General features: G+C 41.9%; 1 protein-coding gene across 5 annotated transcripts in view; it reads left to right on the top strand.

The window, feature by feature from the left end:
- The first annotated feature begins 2,134 nt into the window (after positions 1–2,134).
- The window catches only part of zbtb44 (zinc finger and BTB domain containing 44), a 124,571-nt gene continuing 110,149 nt past the window's right edge, over positions 2,135–16,556 (top strand). For all 5 annotated transcript variants that reach the window (XM_072238541.1, XM_072238540.1, XM_072238539.1 and 2 more), the window contains exons 1-4: positions 2,135–2,220; positions 5,855–6,901; positions 12,440–12,524; positions 15,022–15,185. In XM_072238541.1, the coding sequence (XP_072094642.1) occupies positions 5,890–6,901; positions 12,440–12,524; positions 15,022–15,185 (1,261 nt within the window). In that variant the 5' untranslated portion in view covers positions 2,135–2,220; positions 5,855–5,889. The remainder of the gene's footprint in view (positions 2,221–5,854; positions 6,902–12,439; positions 12,525–15,021; positions 15,186–16,556) is intronic.

Raw genomic sequence — 16,556 nt, 5'->3', positions numbered from 1 at the left:
GGCACTTGCTACTGTTGAGGTCAAGTAACAGCCAAGCAGACCACTCCTTACAACTTATGCAACACACATAAAAATTGCTGGAGAACGCAGCAGGCCAGGCAGCATCTATAGGAAGAGGTACAGTCAACGTTTCGGGCCGAGACCCTTCGTCAGGACTAACTGAAAGAAGAGCTAGTAAGAGATTTGAAAGTGGGAGGGGGAGGGGGAGATCCAAAATGATAGGAGAAGACAGGAGGGGGAGGGATGGAGCCAAGAGCTGGACAGGTGATTGACAAAAGGGATATGAAAGGATCATGGGACGGGAGGCCCAGGGAGAAAGAAAGGGGGAGGGGGGAATCCCAGAGGATGGGCAAGGAGTATAGTGAGAGGGACAGAGGGAGAGAAAAAATTATATAATAATGATAAATAAATAATAGATGGGGTATGAAGGGCAGGTGGGGTGTTAATGGAAGTCAATGTTCATGCCATCAGGTTGGAGGCCACCCAGACAGAATATAAGATGTTGTTCCTCCAATCTGAGTGTGGCTTCATCTTGACAGTAGAGGAGGCCGTGGATAGACATGTCAGAATGGCAATGGGACATGGAGTTAAAATGTGTGGCCACTGGGAGATCCTGCTTTCTCTGGCGGACAACGCGTTGGCTCTCTGTCAAGATGAAGCCACACTTAGGTTGGAGGAACAACACCTTATATTCCGTCTGGGTAGCCTCCAACCTGATGGCATGAACATTGACTTCTCTAACTTCCGTTAATGCCCCACCTCCCCTTCATACCCCATCCGTTATTTATTATTATTATATATAATTTTTTTTCTCTCTCTTTTTCTCCCTCTGTCCCTGTCACTATACTCCTTGCCCATCCTCTGGGATTCCCCCCTCCCCCTTTCTTTCTCCTAGGCCTCCCGTCCCATGATCCTTTCCTATCCCTTTTGCCAATCAATTTTCCAGCTCTTGGCTCCATCCTCCCCCTCCTGTCTTCTCCTATCATTTTGGATCTCCCCCTCCCACTTTCAGATCTCTTACTATCTCTTCCTTCAGTTAGTCCTGACGAAGGGTCTCGGCCCAAAACGTCAACTGTACCTCTTCCTAGAGATGCTGCCTGGCCTGCTGCGTTCACCAGCAATTTTTATGTGTGTCGCTTGAAATTCCAGCATCTGCAGATTTCCTCGTGTTTGCGTCCTTACAACTCACGTTCTCAGCATTTATTTTATTAATTTGCACTATTTGCTTTCTTTGGGAATTGCTTGTCAGTCCTTGTTTCTGTAGTTTTTATATTAGATCAGTGTGAAGTGAATATGGAGAGGATGTTTCCTATCGTGGGGTAGTCTAAGACTAGAGGACACATCCTCAGCCTGGAGGGACGACCTTTTAGAACAGAGATGAGGAGGAATTATTTAGCCAGAGTGGTGAATCTGTGGAATTCATTGGTACAGGCAGCCTGGAGGCCAGGTCACTGGGTATATTTAAGTCAGAGGTTGATAGGTTCGTGATTGGTCAAAGAATACAGATGACTAGATGAACCAGATGGCCTAATTCTGCTCCTATATCCTATGGTCTTTTGTAAATTCTGTTGTATTCCTGGAAATGCCTGCAAAAAAATGAATCTCTTGGTAGCTTATGGTAACATATACGTACGTACTTTGATAATACGTACAGAAATAATACTTTGACTACTGTTATTTTTCCTTGAAATTATTTGGCGAGATTTTAAATCGTCGGAGTTAAATATATTCAGTTAAGGACTGAGACCCCATCTATAAGTCCAGCGTGATATTTATCCCTACAGTCCTCTTCCATTCCATTCCTCATGAAGCGTCTCGGCCCGAAACATCTACTGTTTATTCCTCTCCATAGACTCTGTCTGATTTGCTGAGTTCCTCCAGTATTTTGTGTGTGTTACTTTCAGTTCTTCAATTCGCAACAGCTTTGGCGCAGAACGTGTGCCGATTGCAACGTTGCATCAGTACAAAACATTGAAGGGAGGTGCGGGCGCCAGGTGAATGCAGTTGCTGCGTGCTCACTCTCCGGACTCCCAGGCACGACTGTCAATCACGGACCGATCACCTGCCAGCCACGCCCCTCATTTTGAGTGACAGCCGCAGGCGCGCGGGGCAGGCCGGGAACAAAACAAACGCCAGCGCGGAGCAGCGGCGGCGGTGGCGCCGGGCTTGGGAGCTGCCGTCACCTCAACTCAATTCCCCTTTCCTTTCCCCTCACATACGGTGAGTCAGCGTGCCGCCGGAGCGCGGGGCCTCGACCCTCTTCCCCGCCACTTCGGCCTGGGCCTTCCATCACCATCTCCCCCCCCCGCCCCCTTCCCAATACAGCCCAAGCCGCGGCCTGGGCTCTGGGCCTGCGGCCAGGGGGTTCTGCTGTTACCGCCGTCGTTCCGTGTCTCGGGCACTTGTGGCGTCAACAAAAGGCCACCCGTCGTCTGGGACCCTTAGAGGAGAGAAGCAGATACGGCGTGGCCGCGCCCAACCTGGGCGGGGGTTGGGGGCAGAGCTTGGGGCTCGACCCGATTTGGCTTTAGTGTGGGTCAGTTCCTTCCCCTCCCCTGGGCGTAAGATGATCCAACTTGGCTGGATGGTACCGAGCGGAGAGGGGTGCTGGGCACGGGATGTCCAGGGGAGGGGCAAGTGATAGGCACAGGATGATCCTAGGCGGGAAGTAGTAGTGGTGGGCAGAGATGATCCAGGGAGGGGCAGCTGATGGGCATGGGATGATCCCAGATTGGGGATGTAGTGGTGGGCATGGGATGATCCCAAGTGGAAGATAGTAGTAGTGGGCAGGGATGATCCAGGGACGGACAGCTGATAGGCATGGGATGATCCCAGATGGGAGGGTACGGTTGTGGGCATGTGATGATCCCAGACAAGAGGGGTGTGGTTAAGGGTACGTGATGAGCCCAGATGGGTGTATGGTGGCATGGAGTGATCCCAGATGTGTGTGTGGGGGGGGGTGTTGGTAGCCACAAGATGATCCCAGGTGGAAGGTAGTAGTGATGGGCAGGAATGATTCCTGATTTGGGGGGGTGGTGTGGTAGTGTTCACAGGATGATTCTAGATAAGGTCTGTGCTTGTGGGGGGGGGGTGAGAATGGGATGATCTCAGATGGGTGGGGTGTGGTGTTAGGCACAGTGATAATCCCAGGTGGAGAGGATGGGCATAGTGATCCCTGGTGTGGTGATGGGTGGCATGGAATGATCACTTGTGACATGGGATAATATTTTGGCAATGGTACTGGGCATGGGATGATCCCAGGTGGGGGTGGTTAGTGAGCATGGGATGAATCCAGGCAGAGGGTAGTGGTGGGCACTTGATGATCCCAGACAGGGAGGGTGGAGGGCATTGAACTAGTTGCGGGGGGGACTACAGGATGACCCAGAGTGGTGTGTGTGGGGGGGGTGATAGCCACAGAATGATCCCAGTTTTGGGAACTGGATAAACCCAAGTAGGGAGTTTAACCTGGTGTCCCAGGTCACAGCTCAGCATCATTAAAGCATGTGACCTGCCCTTGTGCAATGCTCCCCTTACCACAATTGCAACATAGCCTGATCAGCATTCTTAGCCCATTGGCTAGGGGGAAAAAAAATGTACTTTGAGACTTTCTTCCACACTCGCTGCCCCCTTCCCCGAGTTTATGTATTTCAGTCTTTGTTGAAAACCTGAGTGCTTGTTGCTGATCACTTCCTGGTGATTCACTGCTCTGCACTGTTGGTGAATTCTGAGCTGAGTATGGGAGTAATCTTTGCTCATTCTGACCTGTGTGTTGTTTGGATAAAGTTGATAGTTACCAAAGTGAATAGAGTGGCACAGTGTGCGGTTGCGATTTAAGCTTGTTGCTTCTAAGGCTGTGAAAATACAATCAAAGCTTTCAATGGGGAGTTGGATAGGTTCCTAAGGGAGGTTACTTTGAAGAGTTACAAGGAATCTGTTAAGGAATGGAATTAACTCGATTCCTTCAAGAAAGGTGGCATAACTTCATTGGGTCAAATTGCTGTCATCCTTGCTGTTACATTTCTGCTGCTGTGGAATGTGAAGGTGCATTATTTTGCTATATTGATGGAAAAGAGCAGATCAGGGGGCCAGTAGAAGAGTCCTGGAAACAGTACGGTTTAGAGGATCTGAATGGTGCAGACTAATAGTTCCCACTTTCAATCAATTGGCACTGTTAAAATTCCAAGCAAGCAAACAAGACACGAAACAGTGAAATGTGTGCATGAATGGTTCAATGGAGGTTCAAGTTGTTAAGTTTAGATTTGATTTGAAAGCTGCAGCTACTTTGGTTGATCTACCACCATAAAGTAGTAAGAACTTCAGTACTACCAAAACCAAAAGTTTTAACTAAAGATGCTTATTAACGTAGTAAATTGCCTGACGCTAGCTGGCAAGTTCAATCATGACAATGCAGCCACTGCTTCAGAGCTACAAAAGTGAATGTGCTCCCAATGCCTTTTGAAAGTAAGCATAAAGAAGTCGCATTTACTAAGCTTCTGATCCTGTATTCCAAAAGTAATGTTCCAAAAGAATTGTGTAATAATGTGAATTTAACAGAGCATGAAGGTTTTTTAATTCAGTTAATCATCATTGAACACCTGCATCATTTCTGGTGACTGATCTGTTAAATTTTTCTATTTGTGATTTGGACATACCTGTGAACAATTGCAATTGAGCCAGATGATAAAAGTTTCTTGTGTATGTATACCAGGATAGTAATTGGCTGACTTACATCTGGATTTCACCATCAAACTGATTGTAAAATATACATGAATCAAGCAAATCATCTTGTTTTTAATGCTTTCATATCTTTTGGCGGTATGCATTTGGTTATCACTTGCATGGTGCTGTCTTCTCCCACACCATTACAGTATTTGGAATACAATTGTGCACATGTAAAAATTTGATTACTAGATAGCACAGGTAATACCAGCTGGCATTAAATGTAGATTTGTTGCATTACTAAAATAGGCGGTGAAGGGAACTGTAAAAAAAAGGTGTAATCTTTCTACTAGAAGGTGAAGCGAGTATAAATAGTTCATCTCTGAAAGTTTGACCTAAAATTTGTTCAGAATGAATTTAAATTGTGTTCTTGTGGTGCTGTATAGAATAATCCTTTGTATTCAGGTTTGGGATTAAATTAAATTAGATTAAGTTGCTCTTATGAGGATAATTACTGAATTAGGTGTGTTCTGGAGTTAAGGTATATAGCAAATATTAATTTCAACAGCAACCAACCTTCAGATCTGAATATGGATTGTAGATTAAATTTGAAATGTAATTTCAATGATCTTCCTAAAGCTGCATTTTAGAGTATTTACAGACCAGGAAACACCCAGTTAACTGACATATATGTCTGTATATGCATGAATGCATCAACAGTCGCATGAATACGACTCAGAGACCACAGTAATGAACACTCATTTTAGTTGCATTGGTGGGAAGACCCTGGAATTTGGAAAGCTACATGTAACTCAGAAGAAGCATTATGAGGGCATTGTAACTGTAGAAATAGTCTTGTTACCTTTGTTCTTCAACATAAAAATGTGCTGTAATGTTGGGATGGGGAGTGTCTTGCTCTCACTTCCTCTGTCACTCTCTCCATCTCGTTTGTCCCAAATAAAGCTGCATCTCTCTCTCTAGTGACTTCATTCACAGTCACGACAAGGCATTTAAAAAAATTAATATACAGCACAGTAGTGAAGTTGCTGCCTGGTAAAAGTGTTATATCAACCAATTTTCCCAGCACTAACATTTTAATGTGGGGTTTCTTTTGATGGCTAACAAACTAGTTAATGTGCCAGAGATTGTATTGAACTTGAAAATACAAAATAAAATGCAAATGTCTTTCCTTCAGGTGCTTCAACGTTTTGAACGCAGTGAGGAACAATAATGGGTCTAAAAACTTTCACACACAACTCTCCAGTCCACAGTCAGGAGCTTCTGGGAAAGTTAAATAAATTACGCAACGAAGGGCATTTCTGTGATGTGACAATTCGGGTCCAAGACAAGGTCTTCAGGGCCCACAAAGTGGTCCTTGCTGCTTGCAGTGAATTCTTCAGGGCAAAACTTGTAAACCAATCGAATGCAGATGAGTGCATTTTGGATTTGAATCATGTAACTGTCAGTGGATTTTCTCCATTGCTGGAGTATGCATATACTGCTACACTTGCCATAAATACAGAGAACATTATTGATGTCTTGGCTGCTGCTAGCTATATGCAGATGTTCCATGTAGCCAACACCTGTTCAGAGTTCATGAAATCAAGTATCCTGTGGAATACAAGCAGTAATCCGCCAGGGCCTGTTCCTTCACTTCCTCAAGAGAACAGTAGTGCTTGCATCGTTCAGTCTCATGATGACAGTCTGTCTCCAGTATCTTCAGAATGCAGTTCTGTTGAGAAAAGTAAGCCCAGGGAATCTCGCCGAAAACGGAAGAACTTCATTATGATGTCTCCAGAGAGTCCCACTGAATCTGCTGCACAGCCCAACTGTTCTCAAGTTGTGAACCCCTCGGTGGCTTTTTCAGACAATAGGACCCAGCAACCTGTGGACTCATCACTGTCATTTCAGTGGACACACCCTGTGGGTGCTGAGCGTCGGACTCTCAGCGAAAAAGCAAAGTCAGCTGAAAGTGTGAGGGTCGTGGAACAGCCCATAAACACTGAGGTGACGGGGCGGGTGCCCGAGTACACCGCCTGTGAAAGTACAAAAGCAACGTCACCCCCTATACTAGAAGATGATGTGAGGATCAAAGTTGAAAGGTTGAGTGATGATGAAGGCCATGACCTTGTATCACAGCCTGTCAGTGCATCACAGAGTTCACTTAGTGACCATCAAACTGTACCAGGAAGTGAACAGGCTCAGGAGGATTTATTGATTAGTCCCCAATCATCTTCTATTGGTATGTACTACTGAACTTCAAACAGGCTTCAGTCTTATCCATTATATTCATGCTTTAGTCTTATATTAACTCATTCTGAAATCTCCATGACGCTTCAGGTGTCATAGCCCTGGTTGAGGTGACTTGTGGATTATTTGCTGTACACAAAGCAGCAATGGGTAGAGCAGTCAATTAACAATACCTAGCTGTAGTTAATTAGGAAGAAACAAAAGTAATTTGCATGTTGATTGTCTTCTTTCCCCTCAGAGTATATGAAGTTTATTTGCAATACCTGCTGAGCTAATATAGTCTTCCTTCAAGTCAGTTGGAGTGACAAGTGAGCCCTTTGTTTTTATCACAATGCTGTCAACTCACTGCAAAACTGGGTCATGCTGCAGGTGGTTATCAATCCACAGTTAGTCTGGCTAGCCTGCCCACGTGTTAAGCACTGACTGCCAGGGTAGCAGTAGAGTTGCCCTAATTTAAATTCTCACCTAAACATTCTTAAGAATTATTGTAATTTTTTTAAAATCTGTAAGCTCAAGTATTTCTTCATTATTTTATTCACATGACATTTGGAAAGTCACTGTCAAAATGTTATAACTGAATGTTGAGCTGGTAATGGATTCATTGACACCAAGTTCCTCAATGTATAGTGCTGGTACTTCCTGTGTAAACATTTTGTAGACAGCAGTGTTGAACAGATTTCTCTCCTTATACTTTCGGACATTTTTTAAAATTTTACGTTTTGGAAGGAAGCTATAATTAACGTTAACCAAACTGTGCAAGGCAAGTGTTCTTTGGTTAAGTGTAACTCATTCTCTACAGGTTGAGATGAAGTAATCCCTCTGTGATGTTTTGAAGCATTATTTCTTTAAATCATGTACTTGTTTTATAAAAAACTAAATCTATCAGTTAAATAATTGTTTTTATGAAGTATTTTCATGCCATCTTTGTAATTTATTATGATTTCGTATACGATCTTTTCCATCCTCCCTATATCCTTTTCTAGAGAATAGATGTTATACACGTTGGGCAGTTTCTTGAGGTCATGGATGACCTAATTCCACCACCTAGTCAGGTGACCGAAGACTCATGAGAAATGGGCAGGTAGTACTTCATTTAAAAAAAAATGTGGATATCTTGTTTGGAACGTTCAACATTCCTTGTTTGCACAATGCCTCTACATGTTTTACCATCTTAGAGGTTGGAAAGCTCAGGTCTTTCCAAGATACAGTGACATGCAAAAGTTTGGGCACCCCGGTCAAAATTTCTGTTACTGTGAATAGCTAGGCGAATAAAAGATTAACTGATTTCCAAAAGGCATGAAGTTAAAGGTGACACATTTCTTTAATATTTTAAGCAAGAAAACTTTTTTATTTCCATAGTTTACAGTTTCAAAATAACAAAAAAGGAAAAGGGCCCGAAGCAACAGTTTGGGCACCCTGCAAGGCAGTACTTAGTAACACCCCCTTTGGCAAGTATCACAGCTTGTGAACGCTTTCTGTAGCCAGCTAAGAGTCTTTCAATTCTTGTTTGGGGGATTTTTGACCATTCTTCCTTGCAAAAGGCTTCTAGTTCTGTGAGATTCTTGGGCTATCTTGCATGCACTGCTCTTTTGAGGTCTATCCACAGATTCTCGATGATGTTTAGGTCAGGGGACTGTAAGGGCCATGGTAAAACCTTCAGCTTGCGCCTTTTGAGGTAGTCCATTGTGGATTTTGAGTTGGGTTTAGAATCATTATCCTGTTATAGAAGCCATCCTCTTTTCATCTTTGACTGTTTTACAGGCAGTGTGATGTTTACTTCCAGAATTTGCTGGTATTTAATTGAATTCATTCTTCCCTCTACCAGTAAATGTTCCCCGTGCCACTGGCTGCAACACAAGCCCAAAGCATGATTGATCCACTCCCGTGCTTAACAGTTGGAGAGGTGTTCTTTTCATGAAATTCTGCACCCTTTTTTCTCCGAACATATCTTTGCTCATTGCAGCCAAAATGTTCTATTTTAACTTCATCAGTCCACAGGACTTGTTTCCAAAATGCATCAGGCTTGTTTAGATGTTTCTTTGAACCTTTTGAATAGTACTTTTTGGCTGCAATGAGCAAAGGTATGTTTGGAGAAAAAAAGGTGCAGAATTTCATGAAAAGAACCCCTCTCCAACTGTTAAGTATGAGGGTAGATCGATCATGCTTTGGGCTTGTGTTGCAGTCAGTAGCATGGGGAACATTTTCTGGTAGAGGTAAGAATGAATTCAATTAAATACCAGCAAATTCTGGAAGCAAACATCACACCGTCTGTAAAAAAAGCCGAAGATGAAAAGAGGATGGCTTCTACAACAGGATAATGAACCTAAACGCACCTCAAGATCCACAATGGACTGCCTCGAGGCGCAAGCTGGAGGTTTTGCCATGGCCGTCATAGTCCCCTGACCTAAACATCATCGAGAATCTGTGGATAGACCTCAAAAGAGCAGTGCATGCAAGGTGGCCCAAGAATCTCACAGAACTAGAAGTCTTTTGCAAGGAAGAATGGGCAAAAATCCCCCAAACAAGAATTGAAAGACTCTTAGCTGGCTACAAAAAGCATTTACAAGCTGTGCTACTTGCCAAAGGGAGTGTTACAAAGTACTGCCATGCAGGGTGCCCAAACTTTTGCTTCGGGCCCCTTTCCTTTTTTCTTATTTTGAAACTGTAAAAGATGGAAATAAAAAAAGTTTTCTTGCTTAAAATATTAAAGAAATGTGTCATCTTTAACTTCATGCCTTTTGGAAAATGGTTCATCTTTTACTCGCTTCGCTATTCACAGTAACAGAAATTTTGACCAGGGGTGTCCAAACTTCTGCATGCCACTGTATTCTTCCACTTTATTCACTTGAGGACCAAGAATTCCCATGAGTTGTTACATTTTTATAGGGAGATTTTCAGCACATCCTTTGAATATGTTCTTTGTTCTTCCTGGAAGTTGCTTACTGTGAGCTCAAGGTTAAGTGTTAGTTTTTGGGAAGTTGGTGTCAGATATGGGGCCATGTAATCAGAGGCTGAATCACACTAGATTCTGAGCCAGGGCATTGGATTCATAGACAAATCTATGTCACTGAATTGGAAAAGTTTGCTGAAACAGCATTAGTGCTTTGTGGTATCCACTGTCGTTTGTATCTGGAGCAGGCAAGAAGTGAAGGTCACTGTTGATTAGTAGCTTATGTTAGATTTAAGCTCTTCAGTTTGTTGAAGATTGTGCTGGCACCCTGGAGCTGATGACTTTTGTCAGTTATGTCACTGATGTCTGCCAGAGAGGTTGACTTGAGATACTGAAACTAATCCAAGTTTCTAAGGATCTCATTGTGGTGTTTAACTGTGGTTGGAGTGGATGATTGGGAAAAGAAGTAGAGTTGTCCAATATGGACAAGTTAGGAGATCTTTTGTTTCCTTGAGATCCAGTTTGCTTCAGTTAAAGAATTTGTAAATCTCGGCACTCAAATCTGTACATATGCTTTCTTATCTGCTTACTGTTGATCAACAACTGACGCCGGAGTGGAGATGTTAAAAGTTGAATGAATTCTCTTTTCCCTGTAGGTCAATGGCAGGAAACACATTGGAGACAAATTGTGAAATTGGGGCAAGAACAAAGATTAAGTTTGATGGCACAGCCTGCTTCACCTCATTTCCACTGGGATGGGGTATGTGGTGGACCTGTTGGCTAGGATTGCAGCTTGTGTAGCAAAAGCACGTTTCCAAGGACAGTTAAAGTTGAGAATTCTGCATAACCACTGTCTCCTGACAATAGTTGGAGGCTCTTCTGAAGGCAAAGCCATGTACAAAGGTTGATTCTGTCCTCTGCATTTTTTTTCTCAGATTTTTCAGTGTTGTGAAAATCTGTGTTGTACCTACAAATTCCATTCATTTATGTTACATCTCTGGGAGGGGCATTGTGGCTGCTGGGAGTAGGATCTTTGCATTGACTTTCCACGAGGAGCATTTCAAGAAAAACTTTCAGGAATTACTACAATCAGACTTTTCTCCTTTCTTGAATCTACTGAGATTGTCAAGTATCTTTTCCTCTTCTCAGATAAGGACATAAATTTGAGCAAGAGATATTTATCTGACGTGTTTTAACACTTCAGCAGGGATTCTGTCTGCTCTGGAGGCTTTTTGTTTACTTGTTCAATAGCATTTTGCATCCATGATGACATTGGTATAGTGTAATGCAAAGATTGCAGCCCATGCTGTGCTCTGTGATGGGTTCCAGTATCTGCAGTAGATTCAAAACTGCGGAGATCTTTGAAATGTTCCTTCCAGTTGCCACTAACTGCTTTTCACCTTGATGAACTTTCCTCTACTCTCAGCTCTGAATGGGGTGGGTCTTTGCTGTTTGAATGATGGATAGTCTTGATAGCCCGGATGAATCGCGTGTGGTTATCAACTTCTTGCTGGACCTCTCATGCTTGTCCCACCTGCCAGATAGGATCATAGAGAAGTACAGCACAGAAACAGGCCCTTACCCATCTACTCCATGCCAAAAACTATTTAAGCTGCCTATTCCCAACGACCTACACCTGGACCATAGCCTTCCATATCCCAACTATCCATGTACCTATCCAAACTTCTCTGAAGCATTGAAATTGAGCTCGCACGGACCACTGGTGCTGGCAGCTCATTCCACACTCACAACCCTCTGAGTGAAGAAGTTTCCCCTTGTGTTCCCCTTAAACTTTTCACCTTTCACCTGTAAGCTATGACCTCTGGTTGTAGTCCCACCCCACCTAACCTCAGTGGAAAAAACTTGCTTGAATTTGCCTGTCTATACCACTCATAATTTTGTATACCTCTGTCAAAACTCCTAAATCTTCTACATTCTAAAGAATACTGCCCTGACGTATTCAATCTTTCCTTATAACTTTTCTTCTGCACTCTTCCAACCTTGTTTACATCTTTCCTGTAGGTAGGTGACCAAAACTGCACACAATATTCTAAGTTATGCCTCACCAATGTCTTATAGCACTTCAACATAACATCTCTTCTCCTGTACTCAATACATTGATTTAGGAAGGCCAATGTGCCACAAGCTTTCTTTACGACCCTATTTATCTGTGACGCTACTTTCAACTTGTGTTTCAGATGGCAAGATCTTTGGTGAATCTCAAATTTCAGAAGTCAGTCCAAGAATGTTTTGTGTTTATGACTATTAATTTCTGGATCTCACGGTCATTTTCATCAATCAAGTTTGTCTTTTCTGGTTGAGAACCAGTGTTTCTTCACATCTGCTGATTGTGGTGGATTTCACAACATTATTTAATACTGTCATTAATGCCTGTGCAAAACACTTACGAATATTTGTTTTCTTTTTTGCATTGGTTAAGCATGAAGTGTGTAGATTTGTTGTATTTTATTAATCTGCTTTAGTGAATTATTATCAAATTGGCACAGTGTGAAATTCCAATTACAATGTGTTGATTTTTAAGCAATATTTGCTTTCATTGCAAAACTCAAGTACAGCGGATCACTTGTAAGTTATTGTCCTATTAAATGTTCAGTGTCATTTACTTTTTGCTCTAAACAGGTTCAGTAGATGAAGGAGTTACAGAAGGGCTACCAACACTTCAAGGCACTTCCAATGCCAACAATCACCCAGATGATGATGATAGGTAGGTAGTCTTTGTACACACAAGGGCTTAGTTCAAGCCGACTAGAGAGTAATATAATGAGATGAAGTAGCAGTCAGTGGTTTTTAAAACTGAATAAAATACAATTGTCAGTTGTGAAAATCTCTGTCTAAAAGTTAGTTTTCTGATGTGTTCATTCAGATGGTTGTATAATTAAAATCAACACATGCAAGTCAGAAGGCTCTGGCTGCATCATACCTACTTTCCCTGTAGAAATTTTATATGCCAAATTTCCTTGTTCAAGTTAGTCATTCAATCATATACGTATATACTGCCAAATGAGCAAAGTTCCTCTGGACCAAGGTACACGACACAGTATTTATAACTCACAATGCAAAAAGTAATATTACCACAAATAAATTACCTATTAATACGGTGCATTTACAACACAAGTTAAGTACAAATCAACTCAAGCTCCAAAGCCAATGAGGAAGGTGACAAATTATCTGATGTTCATTAAGAATGAGAATTAGTACACTTCTTGATTCTGGTGGATATTCCACAGCATTGTTCAAAATACATTTCCTTGTGCATTGTTTTACAAGATGAGTATTATATGATGAAAAATACTATTGCGTATATTTTACTAGTCTTTCTCTAAACTGCTTTAAGGAGCCCTGTGCCCTAACCCTATAAAACAACAAAGTGCACTTGCTGTAGTGTAGTGACTGGATCATTAAAGCATTTCTTAAGTAAATTGGAGGATAATTGCTTGTTCATCTCATGGTCGACATATGTTTTCAGATCAGTAAATTGATTCTATTTAGCGTGATCAGATGGTTAAAGTAAATCTGGAATGACAGATTCATTTAACAACATTAATTAGTTTTGAGATGAAATAATATCTCCATATAATTTAGGGAGTGCAACAGGAGGATTTTTTTTAATAGATGGAGGAGGAGAAGGATGCTCAAGATGCTATGGACAAAGTACAGAATTTATGGAGTTGGGGCTTAGATTTATGGGTAGTCATAGTCATACTTTATTGATCCCGAGGAAAATTGGTTTTTGTTACGGTTGCACCATAAATAATTAGTAATAAAACCATAAATAATTAAATAGTAATATGTAAATTATGCCAGGAAATAAGTCCAGGACCAGCCTATTGGCTCAGGGTGTCTGACCCTCCAAGGGAGGAGTTGTAAAGTTTGATGGCCACAGGCAGGAATGACTTCCTATGATGCTCAGTGTTGCATCTTGGTGGAATGAGTCTCTGGCTGAGTGTACTCCTGTGCCCAACCAGTACATTATGCAGTGGATGGGAGACATTGTCCAAGATGGCATGCAACTTAGACAGCATCCTCTTTTCAGACACCACCGTCAGAGAGTCCAGTTCCATCCCCACAACATCACTGGCCTTACGAATGAGTTTGTTGATTCTGTTGGTGTCTGCTACCCTCAGCCTGCTGCCCCAGCACACAACAGCAAACATGATAGCACTGGCCACCACAGACTCGTAGAACATCCTCAGCATCATCCGGCAGATGTTAAAGGACCTCAGTCTCCTCAGGAAATAGAGACGGCTCTGACCCTTCTTGTAGACAGGTACAACATAGTATTTACATCGGAGGATTAAATTTTGAGCTGTTAGTACATGAGCACTAGATCATTAACAAAGTAACAAAGGGTTATGTGAAATTTGATACACGATGGGATATAGACCACAAAATGTTGGAAAAGCTGAAGTATATAGCGGGGGGTGACTAATTGGCCACTTTTAAAGATGTCACCCAAATGCAAACTAGATAGTTCAATTCTGAAATAAAAAAGGAGAAAGTACTGGAAATATTAAGTGAGTTAGGCAGCATCCGTGGAGAGAAAAGCACAACATTAAGCTGCAGTATGCAGGGAACAAGATGACTTTTTTTTAGTAGTGCTGGTTGTTTTGACCTTGGGATTTCAGTTAATATTTGATCTCACTAATATAAGAACTACGTAGGGAAATCATCTTTTACTGATTGTTGCTCTAGGCGATTGCATATATAAAGTTGTACCAAGTATGCAAAGTTTGAATAATGGTAATTATCATTTGATTTCAGTACAACTTAATTTTAGTTATTCCTGTCCAGTTGCTCTTAGACAATGTATGCTGCTTTTGGAAAATTGAGAAGAAGTTGTTTATAGTGATAATTTCAATACATACTGAGTTCTGCATTCTATGTTCAGTTTGGTGTGCTGGCTAACATGCAAAATACTGTGGAAGCTGGAAATTTGAAATACAGATAGAATATACACAATTGGACATTTGCAGAGAAAGAAACAGTTACTGTTTCATGTCATTGACCTTGTGTATATTTTATTTTCAGTAAACTCAATTTTATGTATTGCAGAGGGAGAGTATACATCCTTGATCAAAATTAGACATTATACCTCTTTTAAATGTGCTCTTAAGTGTTTAGTTTTTTGATAAAGCAAAGAATTAGTTCACTTCTCTGTTGAATGGTTGCACTTTTACAGTGATGTTCTCTGATCTTTCTAGGCTGGAGAGTGGGCAGTATTCCTACCAGCTCTACATAAACCCTTCCACAAGTGGCACAGAAAGACCCAGTCCAAATGGTCCTAATAAGCCTTTTCAGTGTCCTACATGTGGTGCTAGGTTCACGCGCATCCAGAACCTCAAACAGCACATGCTTATTCACTCAGGTAAGTGTTGATGTAAAGGCAGTATCTGTTTTTAAAAATGTGATCTTGTGACTTGTATAACTCTTTTATGCTGTTTTTCTCCATTATTGAGTGCTTATGAATGTGTATAAAAATGTACAAAAACAATAAGGGTTAAATCCTGGTGGAGGCAAAATGTTCTGAGAAGTCAAAGGTAAACCGGTGTAGTTAAACTCTTACAGAAAGATTTCTGAGACGTGCAAATTTTAGTGCTTGAAGGCAGAGCAGAGCATCCTAAACATGCTGCAAAAATGGCCACTGTTTAGAAGGTCTATTCTGGCACTTGAGCCATGATGAAACAAGGTGGTCAGAGCGATATGTGGTGATCTTCACTTGCATAAGTAGCTGTTATTACAGTTTGTGACAGATACGGTTACAATTGATTGATAACTGTCATGCTTATCATTTAGTACTTCTGAGATGTATTTTGTTACAAACTCGACTACGTCGACTCAGGCCTAGGGGGCCGGCGTTGGGCACGATGACAGACTCTCCACTTCTCCCTCTCCCTCATCAGTGTGTTCAGCTCATCTACATTAGCTGCACCGCTGTCTTCTAGGAGCGTGTTGACCAGAGTCTTGGGAGGGTGCCCAGGGTTCATCCTCCCATGCTTGGGCTCCCATATGATGACTAGGCTGGCAGGTAGCTCGGGATGGCGTAGACAGTGCCCTGCTAGTTGCAGTCTTCTCCCCTCGATTTTTGTGGTGAGCATTGGTAGGTCGTCATAGAGTTCGACGTTCGTCATGTGATGGTTACAAAAGAAGACACTGGAGATAATCTTATTAGTAATTCAGAGATTCAATGAAATTTTGTTAATAACAAGTTCACTGAAAGTGTGCAGTTTGACGGTTGTGAAATATGATTGATTAACTGAGGGCACGATAATACCTGAACAAATGGATGGGGTGCACTGAGTTTATTGGGTGTACCACATCACATTGTCTCAGATTTCAGAGACAACCACCTTTAGATAGTTCGTATTTAATATTATTTTTGTCAAGTGTTATCTTTGTTTCACCAAGTACATGTAACTCCAGTAAATGAAGTTCAGTGCATCATTTTGCAAAATTCACAGAATTAGATAATAAAGCCATAGCAACACACAAAATGTTGAAGGAACTCAGGAAGGAGTAATCAGTCGACATTTCTGGCTGAGACCCTTCATCAAGATGAAAGGTCTCAGCCCGAAATGTTGACTGTTTGTTCATTTCCATAGATGCTGCCTGGCCTGCTGAATTTCTCCAGCATTTTGTGTGTGTTGCTTTGGATTTCCAGCACCTCAGATTTTCTCATGTTTGTAATAAAACCATGTTGTCTTGAAATATGATGAACATCGACATCCTGATGATGAAT

This window comes from Mobula birostris, chromosome 20 (genome assembly GCF_030028105.1).
Source record: "Mobula birostris isolate sMobBir1 chromosome 20, sMobBir1.hap1, whole genome shotgun sequence".
NCBI lineage: Eukaryota > Metazoa > Chordata > Chondrichthyes > Myliobatiformes > Myliobatidae > Mobula > Mobula birostris.
This window is presented reverse-complemented; position numbering and strand designations above follow the sequence as displayed.